The sequence below is a fragment of the Neofelis nebulosa genome, chromosome 17 (assembly GCF_028018385.1).
Source record: "Neofelis nebulosa isolate mNeoNeb1 chromosome 17, mNeoNeb1.pri, whole genome shotgun sequence".
Taxonomy (NCBI): domain Eukaryota; kingdom Metazoa; phylum Chordata; class Mammalia; order Carnivora; family Felidae; genus Neofelis; species Neofelis nebulosa.
In genome coordinates this window covers 60,464,509-60,485,688 of record NC_080798.1, presented here as the reverse complement: position 1 = coordinate 60,485,688, position 21,180 = coordinate 60,464,509, and the positions used below count along the sequence as shown (strand labels likewise).

At 64.2% G+C, this 21,180-nt stretch overlaps 1 protein-coding gene across 1 annotated transcript in view; it reads left to right on the top strand.

The window, feature by feature from the left end:
- Positions 1 to 18,501, top strand: part of SLC7A5 (solute carrier family 7 member 5) — a 32,746-nt gene extending 14,245 nt beyond the window's left edge. Inside the window, exons 3-10 of the mRNA XM_058706450.1 lie at positions 8,372 to 8,477; positions 9,431 to 9,475; positions 9,939 to 10,062; positions 10,969 to 11,072; positions 11,509 to 11,605; positions 12,925 to 13,074; positions 14,797 to 14,974; positions 16,065 to 18,501. Of these exons, the coding sequence (XP_058562433.1) occupies positions 8,372 to 8,477; positions 9,431 to 9,475; positions 9,939 to 10,062; positions 10,969 to 11,072; positions 11,509 to 11,605; positions 12,925 to 13,074; positions 14,797 to 14,974; positions 16,065 to 16,120 (860 nt within the window). The 3' untranslated portion in view covers positions 16,121 to 18,501. The remainder of the gene's footprint in view (positions 1 to 8,371; positions 8,478 to 9,430; positions 9,476 to 9,938; positions 10,063 to 10,968; positions 11,073 to 11,508; positions 11,606 to 12,924; positions 13,075 to 14,796; positions 14,975 to 16,064) is intronic.
- Positions 18,502 to 21,180: the final 2,679 nt, after the last annotated feature.

Sequence of the window (21,180 nt, the reverse complement as noted above, 5' to 3'; positions counted from 1 at the left end):
CTCAGGGCACTGGGGTGCGGGAAGGCAGTACCCGGTGCCCCCCCCAGCCTGACTCCCCTGGTCGTGGGGGCGAGCCGGGATTCGGACCGGGTTTACGTTGTCCAAGGTCCGTGCTGGCACCAAGCTGCAGGTCTGGTGCCGGTCTTCCCCACTGTGACACCCCACGTGGGCAGCTGCAGGCGTCTTTGTTCCCGTCCACCCTCTTCAAACCAGCTGCTGGCTAGCTGGGCGTGGAGTGGGTAGAAAACCCCTCGTGGCCCCACACCTGCCGTGTCCTCTGAGCGTCTGCTGTGACACCCAGAAATTCATCTTGTGGTTCCGGACTCTCCTGTTTCCTTCCCTGTAATGGCCACGCGGGGCACTGTGATTTATGGGGACCCAGCGTCCACAGACCACGGGCCTGTGCAGGGGGGCGCGCGTGACTCCGCAGAATTGGGTGCACGCGGGGCTGCGGTGGCCGCCACAGTGCCTGCCCTCACGGGCCCTCTTCTGGGGGTAAAGAGAGGCCCACGTGCTGGTCCACACTGACCTAGTAAAGTGGCAGCAAGAATCCAGAGAGTTTGGGCAGATTGTCGTCATCGAGCACGTTAACGTGTAGGAAGCTCTGACCACCCAGCACCCACGGGCTCTGGTTCTGTCGGCATCGAAGGGGAAATTGCGGCTGATTTCCAGATCACTTTCTGTGGAAGGTAGGTCACTGCTTCAGGAGCTGGACGTCATCCTGAGAGTGTGTCCGACGGTGCCTCGGCCTCAGTGGTGTCAGATCACCCACCTACGCTCGGGTGAGCCCCCCCGGGGCAGGGCTGGGGGCAGGGACGGGACGTGCCCCAGTGCGTGCCTCTGGGCGCTCCCGCCGCACTCCGGGAGCCGTCCTGGGGCTCGGCTTCTGGCCTCTTCTTTAAGACAGGATCTTATCTTTCTCCTTATTCCTCGGGTCTCGGGTCTCGAGGACCCTGGTCGGGGCTGAATAACTCTGAAGCCTCGTGAGGAGCTTGGCCTGGTGGGTGGGACCCAGCCGACCAGGCTTTGTGTAGCCAGGACGCTCGGCCTTCGAAAGACTTGCCCGTGAAGGTATTTGCTTGGCTGGTATGATGAGGAATGTGGAGGGGGCGACCTGACTTTTGTAAAAACAGATTTCAGTAGGGATAGCAAAGGGCTTTTGTTCAGCTAGAATACCTAATATGTTTATAATCGTGTTGCTGTCGAAAGCCTCCTCCTCCCCAGAGCAATTCCTTCCTCAACTTGGGATACAGTGCAGCGCCTGTAGAATCTGTCTCCTGGTTTTCCTCAAGAGATTTATGTTATGTTGTTCCCAGACGAATGCCTTCCCTTCCGGGGGACACGTTGCAGACGTCGACCCCCTTCTCCTACGGTGGAGTCCGTAGGTCCGCCTGCCAGAGGCCCTGGGTCCCCGTGCTGGTGGCTTGGTTGTGCCCAAGCATCGCGCAGACCCCGGGCGCCCCGCTCCGCCCGGCATGGTGGTCGGTGTCCTCCCCACCCCCACCCCCACCCCCAGCACCCAGGTGGACCCAAGGGCCGCAGAAGGGACTTGAGGCCAGCCGGCCATGGGTCGGCCGTGGGCCCCACTGGGCTCGTTATCTCGAGACCTGCGAGCAGTTGTTCATCACACCGTCCTTCGCCAGAACTTCCCGGGCCCCGAGTACAAGTCTGTTGGCCCCGGTGGCCCCTGCTGGCCAGAGCTCGGCCGTGGGCTGGGGACCCCAGACGGCACGTGAACAGGAGAATTGCAGACGGGCGGGCGGACGAGGCGCCAGCCGGGACCAGGACTGAGGGCGGGAGGGGGCGGCTGGACGCAGGCGCAGAGTCGAACAGAGAGACTGCTCTGCAGGGTCCCGGGCCAAGCCATCCCGCGTGGGAGCAGCTCAGCTACCCTGCGGCTGGGGCTGGGGGGCCCCGCGGGGTCGGGCCTGCGGGCCCGGCGTCACGCGAGTTGTCTGCATTTGCTCCCAGCGTCCTCCGAAGGGGAGACGGAACTCAGGTCAGCATTTCAGGCCCAGTGGCTGCCGCACAAAGCGTGGGTGGGCCGCTTGGCCGGGGAGGCCACAGAGGCCCTTTGAGGCCCGTACCTGCCGGCCGCCTCCACCTACTGGACACCCTGCAGGAGCCGTGGCCCCGAGGTCAGGCTGTTCCCGAAGCCAAGTAGGCGTTTCCCAGCCCAGAAGGTGGGAGCGGGTTGTGACAGGCGGGTCCCTGTGCCCAGGCCCCTCCCGGGGGGCACACAATGGGACCCTTGTGGTTTTGCGTGGGCTGCAGCATCGGGAGGGGGGAGAGCGGCCGGTGTGGACGGCCCATTTGTACAGATACAAGTGCTTCCTCCCTCGCCGCGTCCCCCTGCACGATGCCCTCTGCTGAGGGAGGTCGTGGGAGGCGCAGTCTCCATGCGCCAGGCAGTCCTGCCCCCCAGCCCCCTGCCCTCCCGAGCCCCCAGCAGCTCACAGAAGTTCACCCCGCTTCTGGGACGTTCGTCCCAGTTTCCAGGACACCTGGCCGTGGTTTGTACCACAAGTGGAGGCTCCTGGCCTCTGTGTTGATTATCTCCTGTGTCTGGGCACTGTCCCAAAGTGACAGGGGGTCTCGGGATGGGGGGAGACAGTCCCGGCAGGATGGGCAAGCTCCTGGCAGCGAGGAGCACCTTGAAGTGGGCTGTCGCCCCTCAAAGTGGGGGGCCAGACACCCTCAGTGTTCCCAGGCCTAGCCTCCCCTCGCAGAGGACTTCGGGGCTCGTTTCAGCGGGGCTCAGGGTCGGGCCGGGATCGCAGGACCCTATAACGGGCCATGTAGGGCTAGGGTTCGGTTCTCTACCCTGCACCGGTCACCTGTGGCCCAGGAACAGGGATGGGACTGTGGGATGGGGCAGGGCCATCACCTGGTGGCCGGTGCCCGTGACCCATCTCCTCCCTGAACGTTGAGAGCCACAGGTCACGGGGCTACTTGGGAAGGCGTGGCAAAGCTACCATCGAGGCAGGCTTGGTGGTGTTTTCCTGTGGATATTCTTTGATAATTTTTAGTTGAGGCCTTTTCTTTGGGTCTGCACGCCTCTGCACTAACTCAGCATCCAGAGTTGTAGCAGATTCGAAATCACATGGTCTGCTTGGGCCACCCTGTGGCAGGAGATCAAAGCTCTTGCTGGCTCGCCTGTGCCCTGGGGCGGCCAGGAACGGGAGGTGGGGGCAGAGCAGCCACAGAGCCTCGCGCTGGGCACGGTTCGTTCCCAGGGGTCTCTGGCGGCCTGTTCAGTAGGGAGCGGGCCCCTTCCAACTGGGATTTGAGGTTTGCAGCAGATCTCGAGGCCGAGGGGCCAGCTCCTCCAAGGGGTTAAAAGACGGGGGCATCTGCGACAGACGCTGGCCAGGTGAACAAGCACTGACCTCTCAGCCTCCCTAGACCCAGATTCCTGCCCGGTTCGTAGACCTCAGGCAGAGCTGGAGCACAGACACCAGGCGTCTGGGACTCGCCCCGGGGTGGGACAGTGGGAGAGAAGAACCTGGTGAACTGGCCGGCAGGATGCACCCTCTCCGAGGATGCTGGTGTCTGGGCGGAGCTGGAGACCCATCGCTGTGCTTTGTCCCCAGGCCCACTGAGGGCTCTGATCGTGCAGAGTTGACTTGCCCGGGAGGTCTGGTGGCCCCACGAGTGACAGCCCATTTTACAGAACAGGAGCCCGAGGCCACAGCTTATCCCAGGCACGTCCGTGAGGCACAGAGTGGAGACCAGTGAGTCTGACCCAGACAGAGTGAGGCCCGCCGGTCTGTCTGCAGACAGTGTCCTGTTGTCCTCCTCACAATTCTGGGGGACAAAAGTCCAGAATCAGGGCTGCATTCCCTCTGAAACTCAGGGGGATTCCTGCTTGTCTGTTCAGGCTGCTGGCGTCCCTGAGCTTGTGGCTGCAGCACTGTGCCCTCTCTGCCTCGTCCCCCGGGCCTCTCCCAGTGGCCTCTGTGTCCTGTAAGGACACTTGTGGGCTTCAGGGCCTACCCTCATCCACGATCTCATTTCAAGACCCTTACCTTAATTCCATCTTCAAAGACCCTTTTCCAAATCAGGTCACATTCAGAGGTTCTGGGCTGACATGAACTGGGGGGACCCTGTTCAGCACATCTCTTGACATAAACGGCCATCCCCTGGGGCCCCAGAGGGATAAAGTGGGAGCAGAGGCTGAAGGTTCCAGCACGGTGGATGCTCCCCAGTTTGGGATGACTTTCCCTTGGTGTCCCCGTCCCAGGAGGGGTGCCCCTGGGCTGGTCTGGCTGTGGGAAAGCACTGGGTGGGGATGGGGCCTGGCCAGACCTAGAGTTCTGGCATTTTCTGCAGCTGCCTCCCACTGCCCATTTCCAGATTGGGGCGTTGACAGGCTCCCAGGGCCCCAGAGAAGGCCTGGGAACGCCTGACCAGGCCTTCCTCCCACACAGAGGTCGGGCTGGGTCTCAGGAGCCGCACACCCTGTAGGGAGCCCTTGTCCTCATTCAGGAGCCACGGGTCTAGCACACTGCCCTGGTGGGAAAAAGGGCCACTGGGTGCCCTCCCCCACCCGTCATCCATGACTCCCATCTCTGCGTCCGTGTGACTCAGAGATCTGGGCTGGCTTTCTCTGAGAGCAGCTCCCTGGGGCCTCTGAGCATCCCCCCGCCAATTACCCCGCTTCTCAGGGGGTCCCAGTGGGTGGGAGGCAGGCTCTGCTGGGACATCACAGCTTGCCGACGAGCACGTCTGGCCGTGCGTTGGCGTGCACATTCCTCGCGGCCTGTCCGGGAGGGCGCTGGCAGTGGCTGCGACTTAGGGGATTTAGGGCTGGGACGGGCAGACTTGAGCAGAGGGGCTTCGGGCTAGCCCGCGGCACGGAAGAGCAGAGGGCCGGGCCCACAGAGGTGGCAAGCCGCCTTCTCTTGAGGCAGCAGTTCGAGGCCGCTTTGAGGTCTGCAGAAAAAGTGCAGAGAAGGGGCACTGGCACAGGGGACCCGGTAAGTTGTGGGTCCCAGGGTTTCTGCCCCCCACTTGGAGCCTACAGCAGGACGTGCCGTCTGTCTGTCCATGGCCATCAGTCTTGCCTGCTCACAGAGTGGGCTGGGGCCCGGTGGGGACAGAGACCGACTGGTCAGCTTGGAGCATAGTGGCCATCGGGGGACTGTTGTCATTCACCTCTGTCCAGTGCAGCCCAGTTTGGGGTCTGGGGGAGTGAACGGCCGCGCAGCTCACGCGTCTGCCCCAGCCACGGGAGCAGCGGTGTGTGGACCGGGCTTCCGTTCCTGAATTGTTGCCATCTGGGGGCTGCCCTCTGCCTTCCAGGGTGTCCAACAGCGCCCGTGGCCTCTGCCCCCTAAATGTCCCCAGCCACGATAGCCCCCAGTGTCTCCAGACGTGGCCGTACATCCCCTGGTTGCCGAGGGCAGGCCAGTGTTGGAGACCACGCGTGGGGTCTAGAGTCTGCCCTCCTCACCAGGACAGTCTGTGTCTCTTTGCTGCGCCCCACCCCCTGCTCACCGCCTCCGTCGTCGCCGCCGGGCTCGGTGCAGCTGCCGACACACATCATTCAGCGGAGGTGTGGCTGTCTCGCCCGCTTCTCGCTGGCCTGGAGACGGGCAGGCGGGGCCTCCCGCCAGCTCTCCAGACCTCCTTCCAGAATGCCTGCTGTTAGGGCTCCAGCCCCAGCAGGACACCAGGACAGTGAGGGCAGGCACAGCCAGTGTCCCTGAGTGGCCGCCCAGGCCAAGTGCCACACGGAGCCGGCAGACCCAGCGCCCGCTCTCTGATGCCCGTCAAGAAGGAGGGGCCGCGTGCTTGGCCAGCATTTGGTCGGGAGCCCGGAGGAGGTACGGGTCTCCCTTCTGGGCCGGCGTCCAGCACAGGCCGAGGCTGAGCACGGCCAGGAGCCCTGCCGGGGACGCATGCGAGCCGGCCACTCTCAAGGCAGTTCAGGCTCCTGTCCCTCCCTGTGTCCCTGGTGTGCCGCCGCCGGGCCCACCGTGCCTGTGGGAGGTGACGGCCTGGAGGAACTAGCTGAGGTTTGACCGGTGCCTGCCCCAGCCCATGCTGGGACAGGAGCAGGAGGCCCGCCAGCCACGCTCCACGCTGCGGGGTCTGGCGGTGCTGGGATGTCCGCCTTCCTCCAAGGGACCTCGGGCGCTTTGCAGACAGAGTGAGGCCCCAGACAACTGAGGGAGGTCCCGGCAGATGACCCAGCCATGCTGGTCCTAGGAATAGAAATCTCATGGGCTATTTGGGAGAGACCTGGCTGAGGCCCCCAGTGAGATTCTTTCATCTGTGTTTGGTCCGAGCAGCTAGTATTTTCCTGGCATTTTAGACACTGCAAAAGCAAGCTTGTAAATCCCAGAAAATACTGCTCTACATCAGGAGTTCCGTGCCCGGCACGTTCGTCTCAGGCGGAGGACCGTGTGTCCGTGTCAGAACGCTGAGCTGGTGACTGCAGCACGAGTGACCCCTTGGTGAGAACCCTGAGGCTACGGGGCCTGGGGCTGAAAACTTATGGCTCTTACCTGAAAACCCCAGGGCTGTATATCAAGCCTTGAATTTTATCCCTGTGCCAGCACTCGATCCGTAGGGCACAGGGGTCCTTCTGAGCCACCGGCATTTCCCGTGGGTGGTGGTCACCAAAAGCAAGAGCCATCCGCCTGCCTGGGGCGTCTCCAGCCCACACGTGCACACACACTGTGCACAGATCACACACACGTGAATACATGCGCACACGCACGCACACAGTGTCTCTAATTCGGGTGGGGGCCACTTCTAACAACTGCTCCCAAACCCGTATCCCAGCACGTGAAAAAAGAAATTTAACTTGAATAGTAACCAGGGTGCATAGAGGCGTATCCTAGTAGGAAAACTGGACAGATTGATGGGAGAATTACAGGTTTGAGACAAGCCCGCGTTACTCGTGAGGAGCCTTTATTGTGAAAGACCACCAATGTTCTGGAAGTCTCTGCAGGACCTGTGAGCTGTCTCATCGGGCTCCCCCAGACTCTTTGGAGCAGCGCGGCATTCTGGGAGGTGTAGGGTGGTGTGGACACACTCGCAGTGCCTGAGGTCAGACCCGTTAGCCCTCACGATCCTAGATCCCACTGTGTGCTGGCAGTTCCCCACCCCCAGGGCAGGTGGCCCCGGCCTGTTTCCCCAGCTGTTGCACAGCAAAAGTACACGGACAGGGCTGCGGGATGACACACTCTGGACCATTTCCACAGGGGAGCCGCCAGGACGGAGCCCAGAGGGGCTCTGGGCGCTCTTGTGGCGTGTTGTTGAAGGGTGTGCTGTCCCGAGCCAGCACTCGGCACTGTCCCCGCCCACCCAGCCTGGTGACCACCCTGTGACCAGGCAGTCCCACTACCTGGGTCTCCAACACAGGTCACATGCGGGCAGCGGACTGGGTGAGATGCCAGCCGCCCCGGGGCCTGTTCAGCTCCTCACGAGACCGTGGCCTCATCGGGGGGCGGGGGCTGGGCACCTCAAGGATCCCACATCCACCTCTCAGCTGAGGCTGGGGACCAAAGGCCCAAGCACACCTGTGGGGTCAGGACACACAGGCCTGAGGGCAGAGCCCAGATCAGCGTAGGAAAATGGACCCAGAAACAGAGATTGGGGTCCCTTCTCTCCACCCCCCCACCCCCCGCTGCGGTGTTTGCTGTAGGAAACTCTGTGCTCTTTTTGAGGCCTCCCAGGGAAGGGGGTGACAGGCTTTATGGGAACCTCCCTTCCATCGTCCCCTCTGCGAACATCCTCACGTTCCGTCGCGTCCTGTTCCTGGGGTGACTGAGGCGGTCACTTGTGGGTGGTGTGGGATCCCTTGAGAACTTGGGCTCCCCTGGCATCGTCCACCCTCCCATCCCCGGGGGGCCCGCAGGCCCACTGGCTGTGGGTGACACTGACCCTTGGGCAGCCCCGGGGTCACGTCCAGGGACACCTCGGAGTCATTTTCAGGAAGTTCCATGCTGATGCTTGCTGACGGGTCACGTTCCCAGCACTGCAGGTAGGAGAGCGCAGAGTCAGGCCCAGGCGCCGCTGGCCCGGGGCTCGTGTCACGGGCTCTGCAGGGAGTGTTCTCTGGGGTGACTGGTGCTGCCCCCCCCGCCCCCGCACCTGCCCTTCTGGGCGCATGGACCACGCACGACCAAGGGTCCGCAGAGCTGCCGACCCCTCCCGGGTGGGCTGGCGGCCAGGCCCACGGCCCACGGCACGACCACACTGTCTTCCACCTGCTCGCTCCTGGTCCCGGCCAGAGTCGGGAATCCTGCGTGGGTCAGGTGGCTCAGCACGTATTTTGCTCCAGGAACATTCCAGAACTTGCGGTGTGGTCTCTGCAGTGCTCTCTGACCAGCATTCCTTTCTGTTTGGCCTTTTCCAGGTGGTGTGTCCAATCTGGATCCCAAGTCCTCGTTTGAGGGCACCAAACTGGACGTGGGAAACATTGTGCTGGCGTTGTACAGTGGCCTCTTTGCCTACGGGGGATGGTAGGTTCTGGAATGTCGGGGTCTCTGGGCCTTGGGACACGCAGGCTGGGTGGGCCCCGAAGCATCCAGAAGTCTGGCCCTCCACGGTGGTTCTGGAGAGTGGCAGGAAAGGCTCTCGGGGCCGCCGCTAGCCCCTTGCATCTCAGAAGAGCACAGAGAGGGTTCCAGAGCAGCCCCGGGCGCTGTCTGCAGCACGCCTCGGCCCCTGAGAAGATGCTCCTGGAGACAGATCTCTGCTGACGGGCGTAAAGCATTTAGGCTGAAGGCCCTGAGCCGGGTGGTTCTCGGCCTCTCCCCACCAGGAGCGAGGACCCTGTCTGTGGCCCTTGCCGGCGCCTTCCGTCCCTCTGGATCCTCCGCTGTGGCCCCTGCCCCTGGGCCAGGCTGTACTGAGCCGTGAGAGTGGCTGCTGTGCGGCAGGCTGGCAGGCAGGCAGGTGAGGAAGGCGCTGGAGAGCGTCAGGCAGCGGACAGGGGTGCCTCGGGGCACGCTTAGTGGAGTGGTGCCATTTAGCACGGGCACTGAACCCGTGCGGGCCGCCTTTGAGTCTCTTGCCACGTGGCCTCTGAGCCTGACCTTGAGTGCTCAGCGTGGACGTTAATATCCACACACGAAGCGGGCCTGTGCGGGTGGAGGTGCCCAGGACGCCGCCGTTCAGGCTGGACTGTGCGCCTGCCTCAGACACGGTGCTGGCGCCTGGGGTGGGGGACGCAGCGGGTCAAGGACAGGCTGTGGGGGCGGCGGCTGATTTCCCTCAGGACAGGGTGTCGCCGTGCCAGTAGGCACCCCTGTGTCCCCAGCTGCTCGCCAAGTGGTGGTGGGGGGGCGGGTGGTGGGTGCGGGGATCTCGTCCCCAGGGGCCCAGAGCAGCCAGGGGGGGGTCCCTTGGGATCTGTATTCCCCTAATGATTGTGGGAGGGAAGCGTAATTAAATTCTGCTCTCTCCATTCTAGGAATTACTTGAATTTCGTCACGGAGGAGATGATCAATCCCTACAGGTACGAGTGTGAACAGGGACTTCTGTCATTTTCATGAGAGAAGGTTCTGCCTCCCAGCCACCCACGGGCCCACCCGCGGCCGGGAGCAGTGCGGGGCCTTGCAGGGGGTGGGGGTGGGGGGGCTTTGGGGTTAGAACTCGTGCTAGGGAGGTGGGTGCTGGTTTCCAGCCTCACACCGGCTACGTGGTGGCCAGGTGACCTCAGACGAGGTCCCCTCTCAGGACGGGCAGGAATTCCTGCTTCACGGACCTGGGCTCAGGGATGGGGGGTTGAGTCTCCAGCCCCGGCTCACACAGCTGCCCGTCCGCAGGGGCCAGCTTCCAGCCGCGTACCCGTGCTGGCGACGCGTCCCGCCGGGCCCTTCCCCACGCCGCGAGGCTCAGGACCCGGCTCCTCGCCATCCGGTCGGTCTGGCTCCACGCCGGGCTGCGCTTAGCTGACGTGCCCCTCCCCTTCTTTCCAGAAACCTGCCCCTGGCTATCATCATCTCCCTCCCCATCGTCACCCTGGTGTATGTGCTGACGAACCTGGCCTACTTCACCACGTTGTCCACGGAGCAGATGCTGACGTCGGAGGCTGTGGCCGTGGTAAGACGCCACCCTCCGGCCTGGCCGGGTCACCAAGAGGCCCGCTCTGCCATCCCTGAGGCCCGATGCTGAGCAGACCAGGCCCCTCGTCCTCGAACCACACGCTACCCAGAGGGTCAAGCTGTGCCTTGCCTAGTCCCGGGAAAGAGTAAGGTGCCGGCTCTTAACCCTGGCTCACGTGACACGCTCGGGGTGTTTGAAAATGCTGGTGCCCAGCCTCCCCCAGGCCAGCGCTCGGTCAGCACGTCTGGTGGTCCCAGCCAGAGTGATTGGGTTGTTTTAGCTTTCTTTAGTTTTGAGAGAAAACACACGAGCAGGGGAGGGGCAGAGAGAGGACGGAGCGAGAATCCCAAGCAGTTTCCGCACTGTCCGCACAGAGCCCGACTCAGGGCTTAAACTCACAAACTGTGAGATCATGACCTGAGCCGAAGTCGCGTCCTGAGCCGCCCCTGCTGGGCATCGTGGACGCTGGGTTCAGAGGAGGGGCGCGGCATCTCCGGGTCCCACAGAGGCGGCCGACTGAGCGCCTTGTCAACCCCCAGACCACGCGAGGGGTCCCCAGAGCCGTTGGTCTCCCCACCTGCAGCGCCCACCCCTTCCACCTTCTGAACGAACCCCAAGCCCCGCTCTGGGCCCGGTGTGTGGGGCCGGCCAGAGGTAGCGCTTGTGCTGACGGGGGAACGTGGGTGCCCGAGGGAAGTGCCCGCAGGTGTGGACGGGGAGTGAGGCCCGGGGCACCGTGCCAGACGAGGCCCTGTCCCTGGGACCACCCCCCGCAGTCCAGTCCCCAGGGGCTCGCTCTGTGTGCAGAAGCCTCCTGACGAGCACGTAGGAAGCCGTCACCAGGAGGGGGCCGGGCCGGGAGGCGCCGCGGGGCCTGGGGGCTCACGCTCCGTGTTTGCCTAGGACTTCGGGACCTATCACCTGGGCGTCATGTCCTGGATCATCCCCGTCTTCGTGGGCCTGTCCTGCTTCGGCTCTGTCAACGGGTCCCTCTTCACGTCTTCCAGGTGAGCCCACACCAGGACCAGCCTCCTGTCACCCGGGCTCTGTGGGGGCCGGGGCGGAGTGGGGGGCCGTCCCTGCACACCGCTGTCCAGCGTGTGTTCGAAAGTCTGCTTCCTCACTGAGGAATACGTAGCCGTCAAAACGTCCCAGTAATGCAGAGCTACGGGACCCGTGGCCTCTACCCTGCCCCCCTGGTCCCCTGCCCACAGGCGACACGACTGTGTCCTTCTGGAATCTTTCACGGGTTCGCTTCAAACACGGCTCGGAGGGGGGGACGGAGGCGAGGAAGGCTGAATTTGCCCCTTTGCCAGCTGAGCCCATCAGGGCCCCTGAGAAGCGCAGGTGGGGAGCCCAGCCCTTGGGCCCGGCCCTCTCCGCTCCCCGCCCCGCCTAGGGGCCCACGGGGCGGAGGCTGAACGCTCGCTCCTCTGTCCGCAGGCTGTTCTTCGTGGGGTCCAGGGAGGGCCATCTGCCTTCCGTCCTCTCCATGATCCACCCACGGCTCCTGACGCCCATGCCCTCCCTCGTGTTTACGGTAGGCAGGCTGTGCCGTCCAGAGTCCTGTCCTCCAGCCCCAGTTGAAATGGGAGACTGGCGCGTCCCTCGGGGCCCGCCTTGGGGGGCTCCCTGGCGGGAGGCCACGCGTTCCCTCTACGTGAAGCCTGTCGCGGCTTCGCCCGGCGTCCGCTGGCTGCAGACGGGAGGTGGACGCTGAGACAGAGCCCCCTGACGCCAGTGTTTCCTCACGTGCTTTCACCGAATGCCAAAGGGCACCGGATTCTTTCATTCCCAATACTACGCGTAGTGGCTGTAAAACAGAAAACCTCGGAACAGCCTGGAAGCGGGTGAGGAGAAGACTCTCCCAGGAGACCGCTGTTGACAGGCAGCTCCCTGAGCTGTGTGGGCGCCGTGCACTCACAGCGTTTGCTTGCTCGACGAGATCACGTTGTGCGTTTTTCTTCAGCTCGTCCGACGTCTGCCTGTGCGGGTGCGCGCAGGGCAGTTAGTTCTCGGCCGCTACGGGATTGACCCCTCCCCCCCCCCCCCCCCCAGGCCATAGGGGAACCGCTCTCGTTCGGCTGGAGGCGCCTCTTCCCAGGTGGCTCGCCACACAGCCACAGGCAGGAGCACGCGCCACGTGTTCTGTGACCTGGGCTCAGAAGTCACCCCCGTCATTGCTGTGCTTTTCTGTGTTAGGAGTGCGAGCCCGTAGGCCCAGCGGACGGAGGGTTTAGGTCCACCTCTCGGAGAGAGAAGGATCAAGTGATTGTTGGATGTGTTTTGGTTTTTTATTTATCGTGTCTTGTCATTTTTTTTAACATTCATTTTTGAGAGGGAGAGACAGCGCATGAGCGGGGTAGGGGCAGAGACAGAGGGAAACACAGATTCCGAAGCAGGCTCCAGGCTCCGAGCTGTCAGCACAGAGCCCGACGCGGGGCTGGAACCCACGAACCGCGAGATCGTGACCTGAACTGAAGTCGGACGCTTCACCGACCGAGCCACCCCGGCGCCCCCGGACGTGTTTTAAAACACTGCAGGGTTTAGTCTCAGTATTGAAACCGCCACGTGGTGGTCACGGCCGGGGTGTGCCACGTTTGTTTAAACGACCCCATAGTGTGCCAGTGACGCGCCGAGGGCGGGGTTGGGCGTCCCCTCTGCTCCCCGTGGCGCGTCTGTCTCTTCCGCAAAATCCAGGCGCCGTCACTGTTTTCCCATTTGCTCCTGCCTCTGCTCTTGGAGAACTCACGTGCTGTCCAGACCGGGCCTTGCCTTCGGGGCCAGAGCGAGCAGGTGTGGTTTCCCCGCGTCGTTCCGGCTGTCCTGCTCACCGCGTCCCCGTTTCTCTGCTTGCAGTGCATCATGACCCTCCTGTACGCCTTCTCTAGAGACATTTTCTCCGTCATCAACTTCTTCAGCTTCTTCAACTGGCTCTGCGTGGCCCTGGCCATCATCGGCATGCTGTGGCTTCGCTACAAGAAGCCCGAGCTGGAGCGGCCCATCAAGGTGAGGGCCTGGCCGCTGGGGGGTCAGCACGGCCCGGGGCCGGTCGGGGGGTTGGCAGTCACGCGCCTGAGAAACAAGGTCTGAGTGTCCGTCAGAGCCCTGGGCTGGGAACCAGGTGGTTCTGTGCCTGTGGCTTGTGGCCGGGCCGGCCGCTGTCCCTCGCTGAGTCTCTTGTCTTCCCTCGGCAAGCCAGGGGTCGGGGCCCCTTGTCCGGAGCGTTCTGGTAAGGATCGAGCAAGATAAACGTGGACGTGCTTGTCCGCTAGACCGAGAGTGACTGTTCCTTGGGAATCTCTTAAGTGCTGACACATGATTGCAGGTGCTAGGGGTTCATCAAAGGATAAAACTGACCCCCTGAGTCTCTGGCCCCCTAGAGCTTCTGTTAACGTGGGAGAAGCAGCACACGAGAACCTGAGTGCCAGGTGGGCGGATGGCCCTGACTGGCCTGGGGCCGTGTGGAACAGCATGTCTGGGGAGGAGCAGGCACCAGGGCGGGAAGGGGAGGGGGAGGCCAGGCAGGGTGGAGGCGGAACTGGGGCCCCCCCCGAGGTCCGCCTGTCCATGGCGCCTGCCCGGGAGAAAGCCGGGTGCCGGCCTGGCCTGAGGCGGGCGCTCTGCCACCTTGTCACCTTCCCAGGGGTGACCTGGTTTCTCCTAAAAGGGGGACCAGAAGGCTGGGCCCCTGCTGAGCCCCGACACTCACATCGTGGCCAGCTGGTGGCAGCTCCCGTCCCTCGTCCTCTTTGTGGTGGCGTGTGGGCCTGCCTGGCAGTCGGCACCTGTCCGTGAGCCTCCTCCCTGGCTCCCCGCCCAGCGGTCCTGCAGAGGCCAGCGGGGTCCAGGAAGGGTTCTTCCGGGGGGAGGGGGACCCGGGAACCTCAGTGCCCTGGGCCATCTTGGCCCTTGCGTGTGGTGGGTTCTGATTCTTTGTCAGCCGGGACAAGGGGTGGCCGCTGTCCTCGAGTTAGGCAGGGCCCATGGTGGGGGTCTCCTGCGGCGTGAGGACGAGCTTGCCCAGCAGAGGGCACGGGGAGGCAGAATCGGAGGCAGAATCGGGACAGGCGCCCCACCCCCACCCCCTCCGGGCTGTGGGCGGGTCTGTGGCTCGGTGGGCTGTCTGCCCCCTGCTGTGCAAACCGCGGCTCAGCCTGTCCACAAAGGGCCCTCTGAGAAGGCAGGTGCTGCCGTGTTATTAGCGGGTAGCCGCGGTCTTCCCAGAAGCGCCGGGTCCCCGCTCTGGGTGACGGCAGGAGGGGTGCCGGGCCAGGGTCTCCACCCTGCAACGACGTGGGAACCGGTGAGGCCGACCTTCCCTGACCTCGGGAAGCCTCCAGGGACCAAGCTGGTTGTCGCCTGTCAGCGCCCCCTGTGCTTAGAGCAGTCATCGCCTGGCGCCGCGTGCGGGGGGTCGGGGAGGGGGGCCGAGGCAAGGTCCCCACGGTCAGGAGCCCCCACCTCACGCGAGGCCGGCTCCAAAAACCAGTGCAGGCCGCGGCCGGGCAGAAGCTGGAGCGGCCCCAGAGGTCGGAGCCCTTCTCAGCTGGGGCGGGGGCTGGGGTGCAGCGTGTGCCCTGGGGGTCCCAAGGGGGGGCGGTGCCTCCAGCAGGGGCTCGGGGGACACAGTGCTTTCCCCGGGGTGGACGGGACTCGTGACGCAGCGGGCAGTGGGAGGTGTGGGAAGGGAGTGCCTGGCGTCAGCTCCCTCCCCGTCCCCGTCCCCAGGTGAACCTGGCCCTCCCAGTGTTCTTCATCCTGGCCTGCCTGTTCCTGATCGCCGTGTCCTTCTGGAAGACCCCCGTGGAGTGTGGCATCGGCTTCACCATCATCCTCAGTGGCCTGCCCGTCTACTACTTCGGGGTCTGGTGGAAAAACAAGCCCAAGTGGCTTCTCCGTGGCATCTGTGAGTATCGTTGGGCCGCAGCCGGGGTGCCCCTCGTCCCCACCCGGGGTCCCGCCGCCCCCTCCCCCCGCCCCCCGCCCCAGAGTAGGGCCATTTGGCGCTCTGACCTAACCCCACTGTCCAGGAGCAGTGGAGCGCGTGATGTCCCCAGGCCCCGGGGTCGGCCAGCATAGGAGAGATGCATCCCTGGCGGGGGGCCCATGGAAACAGCAGGGTTCGGGCCCTGGGACGTGGGTGGCAGTGACGTTTAGCGCACGTGGTCCAGGGCTAAGACGCTCAGCTCGGCAGCAGCTAATCTCAGAACAAGGGATTCCAGAAAACCAGGCTGCCTTTGACGAGCGATGAAATCCCTCCGTCTGTCTCCGGCTTGAACGCAGCTGGCTGACCCAGAAAGGCAGGGGAGGAGAACGCAGGGTCCCTGCACCGCCGTCCTGGGTGCGATTGACAGGCCAGCTTCAGGACCCTGTACTGAAACAGCCTGTACCGTGGCGGGTCCCTGGAGGAGTCAGGCGGTCTGCAGGCCTGTGCCACCATCACCACGTGCCCGTGGGCCCTTGCGCGCTCTCATCGGCGCCCGCCCGCCGTCGCGTTGGTGAAGCTTTGCTTCCAGCCTAGACCACCGGCTCCCGGTCGGTCATCTCTCACCGCCCCGGGGGCCCAGAGCAGGAACCCCTCCGTCCTGACGTCAACACCCACCCAGGATCAGTGCTCCCGGAGTCTGTGGCGGCAGGTGTCCGTCGGGCTCCAGCCCCTCTGCGGGACCACAGGCTAGCCTCGGAGGAGGAGGGCATGCCCCAGCCCTCCAGCACCGGGCCCTGTGCCCCATTGTGGTTCCTCATAACCCTGGGCTCTGAAAGCGAGGTGAGGGGTGGGGCCGGCCCCTGCCTGTTGCCAGGTTCCTTGGCCACCCCAGCCGGGTGTGCAGGCTGGCACCCAGTGGCAGGGAGGCCGCACAGCGGGAAGGCTCGCGTAGGAAGGTGGCCACTCTTGCGGCTTTGGACGGCGTGGCCACGGAGGGGCAGGGGGAGCCGCGGCCCACATCACGCGGGTGCCCCCCCAGCCTAATTCCGCTATCCCCTCCCCCCACCAGTTTCCGCGACGGTCCTTTGCCAGAAGCTCATGCAAGTGGTGCCCCAGGAGACGTAAGCGAGAAGGGCTCAGAAGCTGCCGGAAAGAAACGCACAAAGAGTGTGGCGAAACAACTCACCTCGAAAAGCGACTCTAGTCCTGTCATCCAGGCAGCTCAGCTGAGCGCCCCACACCGTCCCTCCGGCCGGTCAGGGGGCCGGGGCCACAGTAAAAACTGGTACGAATCTAGTCCCAGAAAGTGAACTTCCACCCTTACCTCCGTGAGCGCTGGGCCGAGGAGAGGCCGGGCCCCTGGCACCCTGCGGACCGTTGGCCACGTTGGGCCCTTCTCCTGCCCACCTTGGTCTATTTGTATTAGTTTTTTAACTTAAGTTTTAGGTCAAGTTGACAACACCACGATGCTTAGTTTCTAAAGAACTGAGGGGGAGCGGGGAGAGTTTCCCCTCACGCCCCCCACAGCACGATTGCCTCAGAGGGACCAGGTCGTTTGCGGAGCGCGACCCTTGGCCCGGTCTCGGTGCAGGCTCCCGGGAAGGGAGGGATTCTGAGCACCGGACACTCCGGTCCCACGAACAGAGCGCCCAACACTCCGGCCTCGCCGCGTGGACCTCAGAGCTGCACTGACAGACGGCGGCCCAGACCACACGCTTGGCTATTTTTTGTCGTCGCTTGTTGTCGTAGATGTAGTGACCTAGCGAAAACGAATCTCGGGACTTAGGTCTCTTTGCCTTAAAGACCCAAGGGTAGATTTCCTCTCCCGTCCCCAGAAGAGAGAAGAGAAAGTCACTAGAACAGCGGCCTTCAGAGAGTGACACTGGCCCCAGCTCCACACAAGGCCGGTCCCGAGCCCGGTGTCTGCTGTAGGTGGGGGCCTCCGACAGAGGTCACGAGCAGCTGGACGGTCCCTGAGCTGAGCCGCCACCGGTGTACACTACCCGGGATGTGGCTCAGAGCCAGCTCCGGGCCAGACCCCAACACCCGGGATGCACTGGGCTTCCGACCTCGTACGTCCCGCCCTGGACGCCAGCCTCAGCAACGGCAGCACCATGGCAGGACTCAGGCGTCTTCTGTGCCCGCCGGACGTGGGCCGTGGGTGGCACCACCTCCAGCCCGCTCTGCATCCAGCATCAGAACCGGGCTGTAGCTTTTTCAGGCAAGGCCCCAGACTCGGAATCTTCTAGAACCGACCAGACGAGAAAGGCAGACACTGTGACCCCTCGTGGGCTTCCCAGCCGGGGAGTCCCTCAAGGCAGCCGCCTCCCAGCCGGGGCCTGAAGAACCGACCTCACGGGCTGGGCGGCACCCCAGCCAACTGCCTGGCCCCAGCCCCGGCCCCCTCCTGCACGGCCGGGCCCTCTTCACCGCTCTGACTGCTGCTCCGGAGACTTCTGTCTTTGTGGTTCCCAAGGCGCCTTCCCCAGGGGCAGCAGCCGGGGCCCGGCCAGTGTGTCCTACTCTGGCTGGCGGCCCCGGGTTACCGCTGTGTGAGGGCAGGGAGCACTGCCCTCCAGGGTGATGCATCTCCCTCCAGACCCCCATCTTAGGCCCCGGGTGGCTCTGCTTGGTCCCTGACTGCTGACCACCTCCCCAGGGGCGCGCTGAGCTGAGCCCTCAGGCGTCCGGAGGCTGAGAAGTGGGCCGGGCGGCCATTCCTCCTGCTTGGGGGCTGAGCACAGTGCTGGCTCTAGGGGGACGCAGGGGGCTGGGGGGCGGGTGTGGGGAACTGGGGCAGTGTTGCCTTGCGGGGGTGGACTGGGGGCCCGGGGACCCTGTCTCACACAGGCGGCACTGGAGGGGGGGTGCTGGAGGGGGCCCCGGGAGGTCACAGGTAGTTCTGACATGCGACTGTCCCCGCATCAGTCTGGCACATCTGCCGTGAAGGGGGGTCAGAGCCCAGGCTGCAGTTCCTGGAGCTGTGCCCCCCCCCCCCCGCCACCCGGCCCAGGGACCCCCTCAGAAGGCGGGGACCACCCAGGCGCCATGCAAGCCCGCAGACACTACACGGCGCCTCTGTGGTGACCTTCCAGGCGGGACAGGGACTCTGTCCGACCACCCTACTGACAGGTGCCCCCGAGCGCTCCCCATTTGTCAGGCTTCGTTTGTTTTAAACCAAACCCTGTCATAACCATGAGCGTTTGTTAGCGGTTCTGCTGTTTGATCCTGTCCGACGTGTCGCTAATTTGCAGGGTGCTGTTGGCAGTATGTCTATTTATTTGCGGGGTCGATGGCCTTGCTGCTTCACAGTGTTCCCGCTGTCTCGTGTCCCTGTTGTCGTCGCGGCCACGTCAGCTCGGCCGGGACACCTGCTGCGTAACGGTGTCGCTTCACGTCTCTTTCTCTTTTCCCGTTAATGGCTAACCTGTTGTGCTGGGCTGGTTCAGGGTGGGGAGTTGGGGGCTTTTCGTTTGTTTTTTAAAGAAAACCGATCAGAATCTTAAGTGCTGCGGGTGGTTTTCTGTGTCCTGTTCCCAGCGCCACATTCTAGGTGTAGGGACGGGCCTGGGCATTCTCCCCACAGATGGGGGTGACCACACATCCCTTGGCCCACCTCATTCGTTCACTCATTCATTCATTCACCGACAGGGCCTCCTTGGGGCCGGCAGAGCAGGAGGCCGGACGTGGGGGCCGTGGGCCCTGCCTCGGGATGTGTGGTGAAGGCCGGGCAGGAGACAGGCTGGGCGAGAGTCGAGGTCGGCCTCTTGGAGGGGCTGCTGGAGTCCGGATGGAGGAGACCCCGAGGCGGGGAGAGCACCACGGGGAGGCACGTGTAGCTGGGGGTCGGGAGGGAGGGCGGCCCCCGGTGGAGCGGGGCCGAGAGCCACGGTGACACAGGCCCACGGACGGCACTCACTCAATTCCGGCAAACTCCGTTCAGAGCGTCAGCGTTCGAACGGGGCCTTGAGGACCGGCGGGACGGGGGTCTGCCGGGCCGGAAAGGGTGTTTTGGCGCAGCTGCAGCCTGTGCCTCGGTGAATGAGGCAGGACTGTCCGCAACAGCTGCCTTGTGAGCCCAGGTCAGGGGCACGAGGGCACGAAAGCCTGGGACTGCGGGTTTGGGTGCTCCGTGAAGGGAGCACCTGCTCCGTCCCGCGGACAGGGGGCCCACCAGAGGGAGGGGGTGCTGCCTGTGGCCCCGAAAGCCGCCGGGTGCGGGTCCCCGGTGCTGCCACCAAGAACACCGGGACCACCACGGCCCAACCACACGCGGGCTCCCTACACACTGAACCCCAGAGCCGAGCGGCCTAGGGGACCCCACTACACCCCTGCTGGACACCCTCCCCACCTGCCCCCGGGGGCCTGGTGCCCACGACGGTTCTCACTCCTGCCCAAGTACCGGGCCACCCCGCTGTCTGCTCCCGGGAGCCCAGCTGCACTCGCACAGGAGTCCTGCTTCTGTCCCAGGGAGGCACGTGGGAAACCTCGTTGTGACTGTTCCGTGGCCCCAGCCCAGGGGCAGCTGCCCTTTCTCTGTTGTTGATGAAATAGGGTCCTGACGCTGTAAAGGACAGTTCTCAAACCTCCCATGGAGAACAGCCACACACCAGCAGTCTGGCTCTCCCTGTGAGGGGTGGGCAGAGAGAGAAGGTGGGAGAGAGGGAGACGGGGGAGAGGGAGGGGTGGAGCGGGGAGAGAGATGTCCACGAGGCAGGGCACCTACTCAGCCACCGTGCCAGGAGAGGAACGTGTTTGCAGGAGCAGCGGGGGGGCGGGGAGGTTGTGGGGTGCCGGCTGCCACAGGAGACCCCTCGTGGCCCCCCAGTTTCTAGAAAATCCTGCCAGGCTCACTGAATTCACCAGGTGCTCGTCTGGAGAGCCCGGGAGGGGGTGGGCTGGGTCAGGCCAGCGACAGCGAAACCCACACCATTGCCCATGCGATTAGCCGAATGCACCAGGAGTACAGGGTTTCGGCGGCCGCAGGAAGAGGGGTCAGGCAAGTGGAATGGGGATTCCGAGCACAGCTGGAGGGGATGGGACATCTGGGCCAGGTGACAGAGCTCAGGAGCCCCAGGGTGTCACAAGGACCCCAGGGAGGGGGCGGTGCGACCGCCCGGAGCTCCCCCTGTGCGTGCACCTGCCCCCAGCCAAGGCCCTTTCTGAGCCCCCTGAATACAGGAACTTGTGTGGCCTCCAGAGTCCAAATCCTCGGCCCCCTCCGGACCAGCCCCTGCACATGGGGAAGGAGGGAGGGGCCCCGGGCCTGGAGCCCAAGTCCTTGGGCACCCTCCCCAGTGAAAGCAGGCAGGCCCTCTCCCCTGCATGCACGCGGGCTGCGCACACTAGACGGGTCCCCTGGGGCCCCCCCTGCGCCCCGGAAGTCCTGCGTGCCCGCACGCCAAGCAGGCCAAGGGCGGCCCTCTGGACTTCTCGGGGTCCAGTTCAGGCAAGACCCGGATCTTACTCTTTTATCCAAAGAGTGATTTAATCCTGCAAGTAGGAGCTCGACGATGTAATTAAAGTAAAAAAAAAAAAATGCAAGAACACACACAGCCCTGGGGGTGAGTGGACAGCTGACAAAGCATGTCTCCACCAGTTCCGCTGGAGAACGAATCCTGTCCGGATCAAAGAGGGCATGGAAGGCTCCAGAAGCTCTCTCTCCCTCCGCGGCCTCTGTGCAGGCTGGCTGCAGAGCGGCACGTGGCCCCGGGGAAGGCCCGTCCCCCCGCGGCCCCAAGGCAAGGCGTGGCTCTGTCCCTGCCCTCCTGGTGGTCCCTGCAAGCCGCCCCTGTGCGCCAGAGCCCCAGCCAGTCCCGCCCACCCCCCCGGGGGAGGCCGCTTGGGAAAGCCGCGTGGGGGGCTCCTGGGCAAGGAGGCCGTCAGGCCCATGATGCGGGGCTCGAACCCCCAGGCTGGCCGGGCCGCTCTCCCGTCTTGATGAACCACCCGCACTTCGGTGGACAAGCACGAAGCTGACTTCTCTCGTCAGTGAATGCGTCCCCAGCGTTTCCAAAGGGCCACGGTTTGCCCTCCTGGACAGCCGGGGGAGCGGGAGGGTGTCCCTGGACGAGACTGCCACCCCTCCCTGTTCTCTCACTGGCACTTCTCCGGGCCTTGATGGCCGCGTGGATGCTCTGCCTCGCCCTCAAAGAGCCACATCGTGGGCTGGGGGCCGAGTCCGG